We start from the raw sequence: 17,513 nt of genomic DNA on the forward strand, positions 1-17,513 counted from the left end.
TTCTATAACTCAGTGAAATAACATGTGACCACAGATACAGACTTTTGTAGACATGTCTCATGGTTATTAAGAACTCAGGTGCAGTCTAGTGGCCTGCACACCTGGTTGTTGCACGATAACCACGGTGGGAAGGAGTAAAGAGGAAGCAGAAAAAATACTTATATTTCCTTCACCGAACAGTAAGCAGGTATGTACAATATATATATAGCGAATATGTACAATAAGGCAAATGTAAGCATGAGACAAGGTAAGAACTGTAGCGAGTAGACTGGGAGGTAAATTTGTCAAAGTTGATTCATTAGTGTACAACATCGCTTCAAAACCTTGGGGGCTTGCTTGCCATTGACTGGTTGAACACCTGGGTCGCTGGTCGGGTGGCATGCCTAGGTGGAGGTGTGACGAACGTTCAATAAAATGTAATGTACTCTTTGCATGCCACAATGGTTGTGGCAAGCTCTAGCTCAAGTCCCTTCAAAATCGTTATGAATCACCCGTGAATTCCACGGATAGCTCCCTGGAGTTGTACATCAGTTCCTAGATAGTTACAGGTGTTTGTAGTAACTCAAGTTAGAAAAGTTGTGTTGAGGAAGATCTCAAACGAGCGTGTTATTATTATTATTATTATTATTATTATTATTATTATTATTATTATCCCACCGTTCGTTGCCCTACCACTGAACAGCGACATTTCAAAGCTTATTTTAGGAACGTCCAACCCAATCTGAGGTAGACTGCCATCCACAACAAACGATTATGACCCAGATACTTATTTACTGCTAGGTGAAGACGAGCAGCAGGTGAAAGTAAGCTTGCCTTTAAGCCTTGCCTTGTTCGGAAATCGATTACAAGTACATTAGGCTGTGAGCCAAACACTCCACAGAATCTGTGTAGGAGACGTCTACTCTGACACAGTCTGTGTAGGAGAGACGACTATCCAGACGCAGTCTGTGTAGGAGATGAGTAATTTGACAGTTTGTGTAGAAGACTGCTCAGTTACAGTCTGTATAGGAAACGCCTTCTCTGATAGTCTGTTATAGGAGACGACTAATCTAATACAGTGTAGGAGACGACTAACTGACAAGTCTGTTAGAGGTGTTAATTACTCTGACAATATCGGTTTAGGAGATGACTACTCTAATATTGTGTATGTAGAAAGCTAATCTGACACATTCTTGTAGGAGACGATTAATCCGACACCTTTAAAAATTGCAACACATCGCCAGGTGAACGAACGAAGAATACACCTTCCACACTGCGGCACAACACCAGGAGAACGAGAAATTGACACACCATTCACATTGCCATATATGACCTAGAGAACAGGTGGCCGACACAGCCTTCACACTGAAACACTTCACCAGCTGAACTCTCAACCAGGTGGCAGAGCAACCAACACACACTAAAACTGCCACACATTGTCGGGCATAACGAGCGATCAACACACTCTCCACATTGCCACACAGATATACCCTCCATACTGCCACTGAACGACCGACCGACATACCTTCCAAACTGCTACACATCACCACGTGAACGAGCATTAAATACACCCTCTGTACTGCCACACATCACCAGGTGACCGAGCGTCACACACACCCTCTGTACTACCACACATCACCAGGTGAATGAGCGTCACACACACCCACTGTACTACCACACATCACCAGATGAACGAGCGTCACACACACCCTCTGTACTACTACACATCACCAGGTGAACGAGCGTCACACACACCCTCTGTACTACCACACATCACCAGGTGAACGAGCGTCACGCACACCCTCTGTACTACCACACATCACCAGGTGAACGAACGTCACACACGCCCTCTATACTGCCACACATCACCTGGTGAACGAGCGTCACACACACACCCTCTATACTGCCACACATCACCTGGTGAACGAACGTCACACACACCCTCTATACCGCCACACATCACCTGGTGAACGAGAGTCACACACACCCTATATACACACCCTCTATACTGCCACACATCAACAGGTTAGCGAGCGTCACATATACCCTCTATACTGCCACACATCACCTGGTGAACGAGAGTCACACGCACCCTCTATACTCCCACACATCACCTGGTGAACGAGAGTCACACACACCCTCTATACTGCCACACATCACCTGGTGAACGAGCGTCACACACCCTCTATACTGCCACACATCACCTGGTGAACGAGCGTCCAAAATACTTAATTTCAAGCTACTAAGTATGCTAATTTATGGAGTTTAAATTTTTATTCACATATTTCTTTACTGTGGACTAAATAACCCAAGAACATAAGAAGAACATAATAAAGAATGAACACTGCCGCAGGCCTACTGGCCCTAGCTCCAGCTGGAACATGAATTAATAGTTCAAATGCTATATTTATGTTGTAGTAAACTTAGTTCAAGACTTTTCCCAGTTTGACAATAATAAACTTTATCACATTTTTTACTAGTAAACTTGTAGTCACAGCCATCAGCATTTTTTGGGGGGAATTTTTAACTAGAAGTTTTTTTTTACTGTATCGAGATTTTTAAATACATCTTTGGTTTTAAAATTCTTAAGTATAGAAGGTTTGAATTAGATTGTTTGTCCTTTTTTTTTGACTTGTAAAATGTATTTCTAGCAATTAAGTATTTTGAGTATTTTAGATCATTAGCTATTTAACAGATCTTCAAGATTTCTTCATCTATGAACTCTGAGCTGCAAACTCTCAAAGCTTTCAAAGATATGAATGATAATACAGAAAATTTAACTCTATTTTGATGGGAAGTATAACAGTACATGTAAGAACAGTTATTTGTTGGTTTTCTGTGCATTTTAAATTCAAAATCATGGGTCCTCTTAATAATTAAGACATCCAAAAAAGGCAGCGAGACTAATTTAACAAGGAAATGGTTTATATATATATTCTTAGGCATAAGACACAAAACATCAACATATCTGTACAACTTAGTCTGAAAGATTTCTGTAAAAATGTAATAATGATTATTACAACATAAATATAGCGTTACAACAACATAAATATAGCGTTACAACAACATAAATATAGCATTACAACAACATAAATATAGCGTTACAACAACATAAATATAGCGTTACAACAACATAAATATAGCGTTACAACAGCATAAATATAGCGTTACAACAGCATAAATATAGCGTTACAACAACATAAATATAGCGTTACAACAACATAAATATAGCGTTACAACAACATAAATATAGCATTACAACAACATAAATATAGCGTTACAACAACATAAATATAGCGTTACAACAACATAAATATAGCGTTACAACAACATAAATATAGCGTTACAACAACATAAATATAGCGTTAGAAATGGAAAAGAGTCTAATGAGAGAGATTTTAACCATCCAACTGATTTTCAAAAGGCCAAAAAAGTTGCATCAAGTAGGTTTGTTGTTGAGAAAATAACTGAATCTAACTTTATGAAAAATACGTTTGATTTTAATATGAATATTAGTTTAGTGTTAAAAAATTAAATAAATTTGCAATGAATACAATTTTGGGAAGAATTTAGGCTATTTTTGACAATTTCTGGACGATCCTATCCGCGTGTTAGGTGGTGTCTCAACCTTAATACTCATCTGCTGTTCTATTTTTTTTACAGGTCCTTGATAATGTGAGAAATCCCGAAAGCGCTTCGAATTTCATTATTTTTCAACAATGGTTTCTATTGCACACACACACACACACGTTGCCTAGTGGTGAGAGAAGCAACTCTCACTGCTGAGGTCCAGGGAATAAACCCCGGACTTTAATACAAAATAAGTAGTAGGTTGGTAGACAGCAACCACCCAGGGAGGTACTACCATCCTGCCAAGTGAGTGTAAAACGAAAGCCTGTAATTGTTTTACATGATGGTAGGATTGCTGGTGTCTTTTGTCTGTCTCATAAATATGCAAGATTACAGGCACGTCTTGTTACGTCTACTTACAAATAGGTCACACAGCACATACATGTACACGTTTGTGTTTACACACTCATCTGAGTTTTCTTTGATTTTATATTAATAGTTCTTGTTCTTATTACTTTTCTATGGAGATATGAAAGGAAAACTGTTGTAAAAGTCAACTAAAATGCCCGGAACAACAGGCTAGTAACCCTTTTTCCTGTATAGCTTACTTAAAAGAAAAAGAAGAAACCCGTCAAAGTGGGATGTTTGAATGTACGTGGATGTTGTGCGAATGACAAGAAAGAGAAGATTGTGGATCTTATGAATGAGAAAAATCTGGATGTTCTGGCTCTAGGTGTAACAAAGAAGGAGAGGGTAGAAGAGTTTCAGTGGGGTGAAATAAATGGGGTTAGGTCAAGGATTTCTAATAGAGTTGAAGCTAAGAAAGGAGTAGCAATAATGTTGAAGGATAAGTGATGATAGGAGAAGAGGGGATATAAATACATAAATTCAAGGATTATGTGGAGCAAAATAATGGATGGATGTGAAAAATGGGTTATAGTTATTGTTTATGCATCTGGAGAAGAGAGAGGTGTAGAGGAGAGAGAAAGATTTTGGGAAATGTTGAGTGAGTGTGTGGGGAGTTTTGAACCAAGTGTGAGAGTACTTATGGTTGGAGATTTCAATGCTAAAGTGGGTAAAAATGTTGTGGAGGGAGTAGTAGGTAAATCTGGGGTGCCAGGGGTAAATGTAAATGGGGAGCCTTTAATTGAGCTATGTGTAGAAAGAGGTTTGGTAATAAGTAATACATATTTTATGAAGAAGAGGACAAATAAGTATACAAATATGATATAGCACGTAATGGAAGTATTTTGTTAGATTATGTATTGGTGGATAAAAGGTTGATGGGTAGGCTTCAGGATGTGCATGTTTATAGAGGGGCAAGTAAGAGAGAGGTGAAAGTTTATAAACTAAGGGAGGAGGAAGTTAGGGTGAGATATAAGCAACTATTGGCAGAAAGGTGGGGGTGCAAGTATGAGTAGTGGGGGGGGGGATGAAGAGGGTTGGAATAGTTTTAAAAATGTAGTATTAGAGTGTGGGACAGAAGTTTGTGGTTTTAGGAGGGTGGGTGCAGGAGGAAAGACGAGTGATTGGTGGAATGATGAGGTAAAGGGTGTGATAAAAGAGAAAAAGATAGCTTATGAGAGGTTTTCATAAAGCAGAAGTGATATAAGAAGGGCAGATTATATGGAGAGTAAAAGAAAGGTGAAGAGAGTGGTGAGAGAGTGCAAAAGGAGAGCGGATGATAGAGTGGGAGAGGCACTGTCAAGAAATTTTGATGAGAATAAGAAAAAAAATTGGAGTGAGATAAACAGGTTAAGAAAGCCTAGGGAATGAATGAATTTGTCAGTTAAAAACAAAGTCAGGGAGTTAGTAGATCGGGAGCTAGAGGTGTTGCATAGATGGTGGGAATATTTTGAGGATCTTTTAAATGTTGATGAAGAATGTAAGTAATTTCATGAACTTTCAAGGGAGGTATAACATGTTTTAGGAATGAAGAAGAGCAGGATGTGAGTGTGGGGGAGGTACGTGAGGTATTATGTAGAATGAAAGGGGGTAAAGCAGTTGGAACTGACGGGATCATGACAGAAATATTAAAAACTGGGGGGGGGGGATATAGTGTTGGAGTGGTTGGTACTTTTGTTTAATAAATGTATGAAAGAGGGAAAGGCACCTAGGGATTGGCAGAGAGTCGAGTCGAGTGTGTATAGTTCCTTTACATAAAGGAAAGGGGGACAAAAGAGATTGTAAATATGATAGAGGAATAAATTTACTGATCATACCAGGCAAAGTGGATGGTAGGGTTATCATTGAAAGAATTAGAGGTAAGACAGGGAGCAGGATTGCAGATGAGCAAGGAGGCGTTAGAATGGGTAGGGGAGGTGTAGATCAAGTCTCTACATTGAAGCATATACCTGAACAGTATTTAGGTAAAGGTAGGGAAGTTTTCATTGCGTTTATGAATTTAGGAAAGGAATATGATAGGATAGATAAGGATGTGGCAGATGTTGCGAGCGTATGGAATAGGTAGAAAGTTACTAAATGCTGTAAAATTTTTATGAGGATAGTGAGGCTCAGGTTAGGGTATGTAGGAGAGAGAAGAGAGGTAGGATTAAATTATTGGGAATCAAATACAGAATGGGAGTTGACACAGTTACTTTTTTGCTGATGATACTGTGCTTATGGGAGATTTTCAAGAAAAGTTGCTAAGGTTAGTGAACATGTTTGGGAGGGTGTGCAAAGGTAGAAAGTTAAAAGTGAACATAGATAAGAGTAAGGTGATGAGGGTATCAAAAAATTTAAAGAAAAATTGGTTATCACATTGGAGAGAGAGAGTATTGAAGAAGTGAATGTTTTCAAGTATTTGGTAGTTGACTTGTCAGTGGATTGGTTTATGAAGGATGAGATTAACCAAAGAACTGATGAAGGAAAAAAGGTGAGTAGTGCATTGAGATATCTGTGGAGACAAAGAACGTTATCCATGGAGGTAAAGAAGGGAATGTATGAAAGCATAGTGGTACCAACACTCTTATATGGGTGTGAAGCTTGGGTTGTAAATGCTGCAGCGAGGAGGCAGCTGGATGCAGTGGAGATGTCGTGTCTAAGGGCAATGTGTGATGTAAATATTATGCAGAGAATTCGGAGTGTGGAAATAAGGAGGAGGTGTAGAGTTATTAAAAAAATTAGTAAGAATGCTATGTAAAATGACTTGGAGAGCATATAAATCTGAAGGGAAAGGAAGGCTGGGTAGCGGGTCGTCCTCGAAAAGGTTGGAGGAAGAAGGTAAAAATGGTTTTGTGGGCGAGGGGCTTGGACTTCCAGCAAGCGTGTGTGAGCGTGTTAGAGAGAAGTGAATGGAGACGAAAGGTTTTTGGGTCCTGACGAACTGTTGGAGTGTGAGCAGGGAAACATTTTGTCAAGGGATTCAGGGAAACTGGTTAGCTAGACTTGAGTCTTCGAAATAGGAAGTACAATCCTGCACTTTAAATGAGGGGTTTGGGATACCGGCAGCGTGGAGGGACATCTCAACGCCTCTGCAAAGACAGTGATTATGTATGAGTGACGGTGAAAGTGTTGAATGATGATGAAAACTTTTTTTCTTTCTTTTTGGGAAACCCTGCCTCGGTGGGAAACGGCCGACGTGTTTTATATATATATATATATATATATATATATATATATATATATATATATATATATATATATATATATATATATATATATATATACTTATATATATATATATATATATATATATATATATATATATATATATATATATATATATATATATATATATATATATATATATATATATATATATATATATAAGGCAAGCGAAAATTTGTATATGAAATAATTTCGCAAAAATCATTCTGAGCCTAAAGAAAAAAAATATTTCATTGTGCCTGTTTATTGTTAAATTATTGTAAGCTTATCTAAAATATATTTTTCTGGGATAGACTAAATTAAATTGCTCTTTTTATAATAAGGTTAGGTAAGTTTTCTAAGGTTCGTTTGGCACAAAATTATTAATGTTTACATTGACATAAATGAAAAAAATATATCTTTAACCGTATAAGAGAGAATATTAGAAAGGACTTAATTTTAAATGAGTTCTTGCTAAATGACCCATTTTACCTCTTCGGCATGACATATTATATATATATATATATATATATATATATATATATATATATATATATATATATATATATATATATATATATATATATATATATATATATATATATATATATATATATATATATGTATATATATATATATATATATATATATATATATATATATATATATATATATATATATATATTTCAACAAGTCGGCCGTCTCCCACCGAGGCAGGGTGACCCAAAAAAGAAAGAAATTCCCCAAAAAGAAAATACTTTCATCATCATTCAACACTTTCACCACACTCACACATTATCACTGTTTTTGCAGAGGTGCTCAGAATACAACAGTTTAGAAGCATACACATATAAAGATACACAACACATCCCTCCAAACTGCCAAAATCCCAAACCCCTCCTTTAAAGTGCAGGCATTGTACTTCCCATTTCCAGGACTCAAGTCCGACTATATGAAAATAACCGGTTTCCCTGAATCCCTTCACTAAATATTACCCTGCTCACACTCCAACAGATCGTCAGGTCCCAAGTACCATTCGTCTCCATTCACTCCTATCTAGCACGATCATGCACGCTTGCTGGAAGTATATATATATATATATATATATATATATATATATATATATATATATATATATATATATATATATATATATATATATATGCAGAACAACCACTCTGAAAGAATAGAGAAATTCCAAGCGCTTTCGTGACTACTCACATTATCAAGGAACTATGAAAGTGAAGCATCCAAGGAAGCTATATAAGGGGTCGGCCAACACCTCACTATCAGATCCCACAACGGTTAAACACGTGACGCGCGGCGAGCCAACTTGGATAGGTCCTTTGCAAAACTCACCCCCAAGCTATTTACTTGTCCAGTGTATTATTAAATTCTTCCCAAATTCTATTAATTATAAATGGATCTAATTTATATAAACCAAAGGAAATATTCATATTATTGTCAAAACTGTTTTTTATGAAACAAGATTCAATTATATTCCTGTCGACCATGGACTTGCTTGATACTACTTTCTCAACTTTTTGAAAATCAATTGGATGGTTAAAATCTCTTACATGAATAAATAGAGCATTGGAATCTTGTCCAGTTCTAATGCTATATTTATGTTGTTTTAATCTTAGTTCGAGATTTTTACCAGTTTGACCGTAATAAACTTTATCGCAAATTTTACAAGGAATCTTATAGACACATCCATCAGCATTTTGGGGGGAATTCTTAATCAAAAGTTTTTTTTACTGTATCAAGATTTTTGAATACAACTTTAATATTAAAAGTCTTAAGAAGAGAAGGCATATCAACCAAGTTTTCATGGTAAGGGAGAACCAACATATTTTTAGTTGAATAAGGCTGGTTGCCCTTTTTTGGATTATAAAAAGTGTTCCTAGCAACTTTAAAAGATTTATCAATTACATTTCTTGGGTATTTTAAATCATTACCTATTTCATACATTTTGGATATTTCCTCATCTATGAACTCAGGACTACAAATTCGTAAAGCTCTCAAAAACATTGATGAGAAAACAGACAGTTTGACTCTATCTTGATGCGAGGAATAATAGTGGACATAGGAACAGTTATTTGTAGGTTTTCTGTAAATTTTAAATTTGAATTCATTATTACCCTTAATAATTAAAACATCTAGAAAAGGCAATGAGTTATTTTCTTCAAACTCAACAGTATATTTTATAGAATGGGCTAAGCTATTTAATTTTCCAAGAAAATGGTGTATATCTACATTTTTGGGCATAAGACACAAAATATCATCAACATATCTGAACCATTTAGCTCTATTAGGGAGGATTGTGTTAAGCAACCTTGTTTCAAAAAATTCCATGTATAGGTTACTAAGAACAGGTGAAAGAGGATTTCCCATTGCCATACCAAACTTCTGAGTGTAAAACTTATTAATATTAAAGTTGTATTCAAAAATCTTGATACAGTAAAAAAAACTTTTGATTAAGAATTCCCCCCAAAATGCTGATGGATGTGTCTATAAGATTCCTTGTAAAATTTGCGATAAAGTTTATTACGGTCAAACTGGTAAAAATCTCGAACTAAGATTAAAACAACATAAATATAGCATTAGAACTGGACAAGATTCCAATGCTCTATTTATTCATGTAAGAGATTTTAACCATCCAATTGATTTTCAAAAAGTTGAGAAAGTAGTATCAAGCAAGTCCATGGTCGACAGGAATATAATTGAATCTTGTTTCATAAAAAGCAGTTTTGACAATAATATGAATATTTCCTTTGGTTTATATAAATTAGATCCATTTATAATTAATAGAATTTGGGAAGAATTTAATAATACCCTGGACAAATAAATAGCTAGGGGGTGAGTTTTGCAAAGGACCTATCCAAGTTGGCTCGCCGCGCGTCACGTGTTTAACCGTTGTGGGATCTGATAGTGAGGTGTTGGCCGACCCCTTATATAGCTTCCTTGGATGCTTCACTTTCATAGTTCCTTGATAATGTGAGTAGTCACGAAAGCGCTTGGAATTTCTCTATTCTTTCAGAGTTGTTGTTTTGCATATTTTGAAATCACCTGTTTACTGTGATCTTATTGCATATATATATATATATATATATATATATATATATATATATATATATATATATATATATATATATATATATATATATATATATATATATATATATATATTTTTTTTGTTTTTTTTTTGTTTTTTTTTCAACAAGTCAGCCGTCTCCCACCGAGGCAGGGTGATCCAAAAAGAAAGAAAATCCTCATAAAAGAAAATACTTTCATCATCATTCAACGCTTTTACCTCACTCACACATAATCGCTGTTTTTGCAAAGGTGCTCAGAACACAACAGTTTAGAAGCATATACGTATAAAGATACACAACACATCCCTCCAAACTGCTAATATCCCGAACCCCTTCTTTAGAGTGCAGGCATTGTACTTCCCATTTCCAGGGTTCAAGTCCGGCTATATAAAAATAACCGGTTTCCCTGAATCCCTTCACTAAATATTACCCTGCTCACACTCCAACAGATCGTCAGGTCGCAAATACCATTCGTCTCCATTCACTCCTATCGAACACGCTCATGCACGCCTGCTGAAAGTCCAAGCCCCTCGCCCACAAAACCTCCCTTACCCCTTCCTTCCAACCTTTTCGACGACGACACCTATCCCGCCTTCCTTCTACAGATTTAAATGCTCTCCATGTCATTCTACTTTGGTCCGTTCTCTCTAAATGACCAAACCACCTCAACAACCCCTCTTCAGCCCTATGACTAATACTTTTATTAACTCCACACCTTCTCCTAATTTCCGCACTCCGAATTTTCTGCATAATATTTACACCACACATTGCTCTTAGACAGAACATCTCCACTGCCTCCAACCGCCTCCTCGCTGCTCCATTCACAACCCAAGCTTCACACCCAGAGATAACGTTTTTTTACTACACATATACCTCAATGCACCACTCGCCTTTTTTTCTTCATCAATTCTATGATTCCTTCATAAATCCATCCGCCGACACGTCAACACCCAAGTATCTGAAAACATTCACTTCTTCCATACTCCTCCTCCCCAATTTGATATCCAATTTTTCTTTATCTAAATCATTTGATACCCTCATCACCTTAGTCTTTTCTATGTTCACTTTCAACTTTCTACATTTACACACACTCCCAAACTCATCCACTAACCTTCGCAATTTTTCTTTAGAATCTCCCATAAGCAGAGTATCATCAGCAAAAAGTAACTGTGTCAATTTCTATTTTGTATTTGATTCCCCATAATTTAATACCACCCCACTCCCAAACACCCTAGCATTTACTTCTTTTACAACCCCATCTATAAATATATTAAATAACCATGGTGGCATTACACATCCCTGTCTAAGACCTACTTTTACCGGGAAGTAGTCTCCCTCTCTTCTATACACCCTAACCTGAGCCTCACTATCCTCATAAAAACTCTTTACAGCATTTAGTAACTTACCACCTATTCCATATACTTGCAACATCTGCCACATCGCTCCCCTATCCACTCTATCATATGCCTTTTCTAAATCCATAAATGCAATAAAAACTTCCCTACCTTTATCTAAATACTGTTCACATATTTGCTTCAATGTAAACACTTGATCTACACATCCCCTACCCACTCTGAAACCTCCTTGCTCATCCGCAATCCTACATTCTGTCTTACCTCTAATTCTTTCAATAATAACCCTACCGTACACTTTTCCTGGTATGCTCAGTAAACTTACTCCTCTACAATTTTTTACAATCTCTTTTGTCCCCCTTCCCTTTATATAAAGGGACTATACATGCTCTCCGCCAATCCCTAGGTACCTTCCCCTCTTCTTTCATACATTTATTAAACAAAAGTACCAACCACTCCAACACTATATCCTCCCTGCTTTTAACATTTCTGTCATGATCCCATCAGTTTCAGCTGCTTTACCCCCTTTCATTCTACGTAATGCCTCACGTACCTCCCCCCACACTCACATCCTGCTCTTCTTCACTGCTAAAAGATGGTATACCTCCCTGGCCAGTGCATGAAATTACCACCTCCCTTTCTTCCTCAACATTTAAAAGTTCTACCTAATACCTCCCTCTCCCCATCTACTAACTCCCCTACTCTGCTTTTAACTGACAAATCCATACGTTCCCTAGGTTTTCTTAACTTGTTTAACTCACTCCGAATTTTTTTCTTATTTTCATTAAGATTTCTTGACAGTGCCTCTCCCACTCTATCATCTGCTCTCCTTTTGCACTCTCTTTACCTTTCTTTTACTCTCCATATACTCTGCTCTTCTTATAACACTTCTGCTTTGTAAAAACCTCTCATGAGCTAACTTATTCTCTTTTATCACACCCTTTACTTCATCATTCCACCAATCACTCCTCTTTCCTCCTGCCCCAACCCTCCTATAACCACAAACTTCTGCCCCACATTCTAATACTGCATTTTTAAAACTCATCCAAACCTCTTCAAGCCCCCCACTACTCGTCATTGCACTAGCTTTCTGCCGATAGTCGCTTATACATCACCCGAACTTCCCCCTCCCTTAGTTTATACACCTTCACTTCCCTCCTACTTGTTGTTGTCACCTTCTTCTTGTCCCATCTACCTCTTACTCTAACTGTAGCTACAACTAAATAATGATCCGATATATCAGTTGCCCCTCTATAAACATGTACATCCTGGAGCCTACCCATTAACCTTTTACCCACCAATACATAATCTAACAAACTACTTTCATTACGTGCTACATCATACCTTGTATATTTATTTATCCTTTTTTCATAAAATATGTATTACTTATTACCAAATCTCTTTCTACACATAGCTCAATTAAAGGCTCCCCATTTACATTTACCCCTGGCACCCCAAATTTACCTACTACTCCCTCCACAACATTTTTACCCACTTTAGCATTGAAATCCCCAACCACAAGTACTCTCACACTTGGTTCAAAACTCCCCACGTATTCACTCAACATTTCCCAAAATCTCTCTCTCTCTCCTCTACACTTCTCTCTTCTCCAGGTGCATATACACTTACTATAACCCACTTTTCACATCCATCCTTTATTTTACTCCACATAATCCTTGAATTAATACATTTATAGTCCCTCTTTTCCTGCCATATTTTATCCTTCAGCATTATTGCTACTCCTTCTTTAGCTCTAACTCTATTTGAAACCTCTGACCTAATCCCATTTATTCCTCTCCACTGAAACTCTCCCACCCCCTTCAGCTTTGTTTCACTTAAAGCCAGGACATCCAGCTTCTTCTCATTCATAACATCCACAATCATCTCTTTCTTATCATCTGCACAACATCCACACACATTCAGACTTCCCACTTTGACAATTTTCTTCTTCTTATTCTTTTTAGTAATCTTTACAGGAAAAGGGGTTACTAGCCCATTGTTCCCGGCATTTTAGTTGACTTTTACAACACGCATGGCTTACGGAGGAAAGATTCTTATTCCACTTCCCCATGGATATAAAAGGAAAAGTAATAAGACCAAGAACTATTAAGATAAAATCAACGAAAACTCAGATGAGTGTGTATAAATAAACGTGTACATGTATGTGTAGTGTGACCTAAGTGTAAGTAGAAGTAGCAAGACGTACCTGTAATTTTGCATGTTTATGAAACAGACAAAAGACACCAACAATCCTACCATCATGTAAAACAATTACAGGCTTTTGTTTTACATTCACTTGGCAGGACGGTAGTACCTCCCTGGGTGTTTGCTGTAAAACTGTAAAACTATATATATGACTATATATCATTGTTCTTTCCACCCACAGGGCCGTCGTCCAGTAGCCCCCCTGGGATAGACTGGAGTCAGTGGTGGACTTATGGTGGTATCTCCGGGCCACGGTTCTGGGGGGTGATCAACCCAGCGTGGGGTATGTGCAGAGAAGGTCGTCGCCAGTCACCCATAAACATAGACCCCAAGACGCTTTTGTTCGACCCCAACCTCTCTCCCTTCACCCTCGACAAGGTCACGGTGAGTCGTAGATGGCCTACTGCATGGTGTTATCTGGGTCCTAGGAAGTTCTATGAAGAACTCCTACATTTATCTAAAGATACAAGTTATGGGTAGCTTCTTACTGCATACCGCAGTGTCTGATTCTAAATATTTCATGTATGTCGAAATTATCAGCAAAGTTCTGTATTTAGCTGGTAGCACACATAAACAAAGCAATATTCTCTTATCTTATGATAGAGTGGAAAATTTAGTTTTTTAAAACGATATTAAGACAGCTCAAGTTCAGGTCCTTGTCCTTGAGCCTTCACTTTCTTAAATGAGGAAGGAAAAATATGAAGGAAATTAAAAAAATATAGGTCAGATGAGGAAATTAAGCTTTTAATAAAATCTCTAATAAAAATTTTTGATTGATAAACAGAAATATAAAAGTAGGTTTAAAAACTCTAAGTTTCGTGTATCACCAAAAACCATCTATCACTACTTATCTACCAATATTCAACTATGACCACCCATCTATCACTACCCACCATGACCATCCACTATCACTCCCATCCATTACCACCACCATTACCATCCAATTATCAAAATCTATTATCATCACATATCTATCAACACGGGAATATGACCAACCAACATCACCCTCCATGTATCACTACCACTGCTCCATCTACCATCAACATGAACCACCATCACCATCACCCACCTACAGTACCGTGGCCAGTGACTGTGCCTGTCCTTAGCTCAGGGGGGCGGGGAGCTGCTCAATACGGGCCATAGCGTGGAGTGGAGAGCCGCCCACAACGCCCAAGCCATCAACGTCACGGGCGGACCACTGAGCTACGCCTACACCATCACACACGCCCGTCTGCATTTTGGTGAGAGGGACCAACAAGGCTCTGAACACCTTCTAGACAACAAAGCCTTCCCTGCAGAGGTAAGACTGGAGGCAGTGGAGATGCCATATCCGAGAGTAATTGGTGGAGTGAAGATTATGTAGAGAATTCGCAGCGTAGAAATAAACGTACTGTGTGGAGTTACGAAAGGTATAATTCACAAGGCTTCGGAGAGGATCTTGAGGCAGTTTTAGACATTACAAAGGATGGAGTAAAATATTATGACCAAGAGGGTGTATAAATCTTGGGTGAAAGAAAGAGGGGCAGGGATCGTCCCAGGACGGAGTGGAAGTAATGGGTTAATAGGGTTTAAAGGGTTTGGACATCCTGGAAGCTTGTGTGAATCTGTTAGATTGAAGTGAGAGGTGACAGGTAGTGTTTCAGAGTTGAGGTGTTGTTGGAATGAGAGAAAGGTAATATTTATGAAAAGATTGAGGAAATATTAGTTTGCTTTAGTCCAGGATGTTGGGGACTGGAGATGTTACAGTAAAGACGGTCATATGAATTATGGCGTCCGTGCACATCTGCCTAAACAGGTACTGAGACAATGATATATGTGTCTTTCCACTGCCCTAGCTCAGTGTTATATGCCAATGTGTTAAAAACTATAAGAAGAATCTCAGTATTTCTCCTTGATGTGCATTTATTCTCTTTTCGGAGGACGAGGGTCCCCAATTAGCAAGAGAGATTATACTTGACAATATTATTATATAAATAAATATACACGTATACATGAAAATATATAAATAAATATGTCGGGCCTAATAAGCCGAATGGAAAAGGTAAAGGAGGCAAAGGACCCAGGAAAATAAGGAGATTAGTAGAAGAGCCAGAAACGAGTACGCACAGATAAGGAGGGAGGCCCAGCGACAGTACGAAAACGACATAGCATCGAAAGTCAAGTCTGACCCGAAACTGATGTATAGCCACATTAGGAGGAAAACAACAATCAAAGACCAGGTGATAAGGCTGAGGAAAAAAGGTGGAGAACTCACAAGAAACGATCAAGAGGTAGGTGAGAAGCTCAACATGAGATTTAAGGAAGTATTTACAGTGGAGACAGGAAGGCCTCTCGGGGGACAGACCAGATGGGGACACCAGCAAGGAATATGCCAACAAGTGTTGGATGACATACATACAGATGAGGAGGAGGTGAAGAAACTGCTAAGGGACATCGATACCTCAAAGGCAATGGGACCGGACAACATCTCCCCGTGGGTCCTCAGAGAGGGAGCAGATATGTTGTGTGTGCCACTTACCACAATCTTCAACACGTCCCTGGAAACTGGGCAACTACCTGAGATCTGGAAGACGGCAAATGTAGTTCCCATTTTTAAAAAAGGAGACAGAAAAGAGGCAATAACTATAGACCTGTGTCACTGACGTGTATAGTATGCAAAGTTATGGAGAAGATTATCATGAGGAGAGTGGTGGATCACCTGGAACGGAACAAGAGTATAAATGCCAACCAGCATGGATTCATGGAAGGAAAATCCTGTGTCACAAACTTTCTGGAGTTTTATGATAAAATAACAGAAGTAAGACACGAGAGAGAGGGGTGGGTTGATTGCATCTTCTTGGACTGCAAGAAAGCCTTTGACACAGTTCCTCACAAGAGATTAGTGCAGAAGCTAGAGGATCAGGCGCATATAACAGGAAGGGCACTGCAATGGTTCAGAGAATACCTGACAAAGAGGCAACAATGAGTCATGGTACGTAATGATGTATCACAGTGGGCACCTGTGACGAGCGGGGTCCCACAGGGGTCAGTCCTAAGACCAGTGCTATTTTTGGTATATGTGAACGACATGATGGAAAGTTCAGACTCAGAAGTGTCCCTGTTCACAGACCATGTGAAGTTAAAGAGGAGAATTAAATCAGATGAGGATCGAGCAGAACTTCAAAGAGACATGGAGAAACTGGACACCTGGTCCAGCAAATGGCTTCTCGAATTTAATCCCGCCAAATGCAAAGTCATGAAGATCGGGGAAGGGCACAGAAGATCACAGACAGAGTATAGGCTATGTGGCCAAAGACTGCAAACCTCACTCAAGGAGAAAGATCTTGGAGTGAGAGTAACACCGGAAGCACACATCAACCAGGTAACTGCTGCAGCATATGGGTGCCTGGCAAACCTCAGAACAGCGTTCCGATACCTTAATAAGGAATCGTTCAAGACACTGTACACCGTGTACGTCAGGCCCATACTGGAGTATGCAGCACCTGTTTGGAACCCGCACTTGATCAAGCACGTCAAGAAACTAGAGAAAGTGCAAAGGTTTGCGACAAGGTTAGTTCCAGAGCTGAAGGAAATGTCCTATGAAGAAAGGTTAAGGGAAATCGGCCTGACGACACTAGAGGACAGGAGGGTTAGGGGAGACATGATAACGACATATAAAATACTGCGCGGAATAGACAAGGTGGACAAAGACAGGATGTTCCAGGGAGGAGACACAGAAACAAGA

The 17,513-nt window shown here is 38.4% G+C and overlaps 1 protein-coding gene across 1 annotated transcript in view; it reads left to right on the forward strand.

Moving 5' to 3' along the window:
• Positions 1-213: 213 nt before the first annotated feature.
• Positions 214-17,513, forward strand: part of LOC128700601 (carbonic anhydrase-related protein 10-like) — a 65,174-nt gene continuing 47,874 nt past the window's right edge. The window contains exons 1-3 of the mRNA XM_070098996.1: positions 214-247; positions 13,971-14,173; positions 14,901-15,089. Coding sequence (XP_069955097.1) covers positions 214-247; positions 13,971-14,173; positions 14,901-15,089 — 426 coding nt within the window. The remainder of the gene's footprint in view (positions 248-13,970; positions 14,174-14,900; positions 15,090-17,513) is intronic.

This window comes from Cherax quadricarinatus, chromosome 65, assembly GCF_038502225.1.
Source record: "Cherax quadricarinatus isolate ZL_2023a chromosome 65, ASM3850222v1, whole genome shotgun sequence".
In the NCBI taxonomy this organism is placed as follows: domain Eukaryota; kingdom Metazoa; phylum Arthropoda; class Malacostraca; order Decapoda; family Parastacidae; genus Cherax; species Cherax quadricarinatus.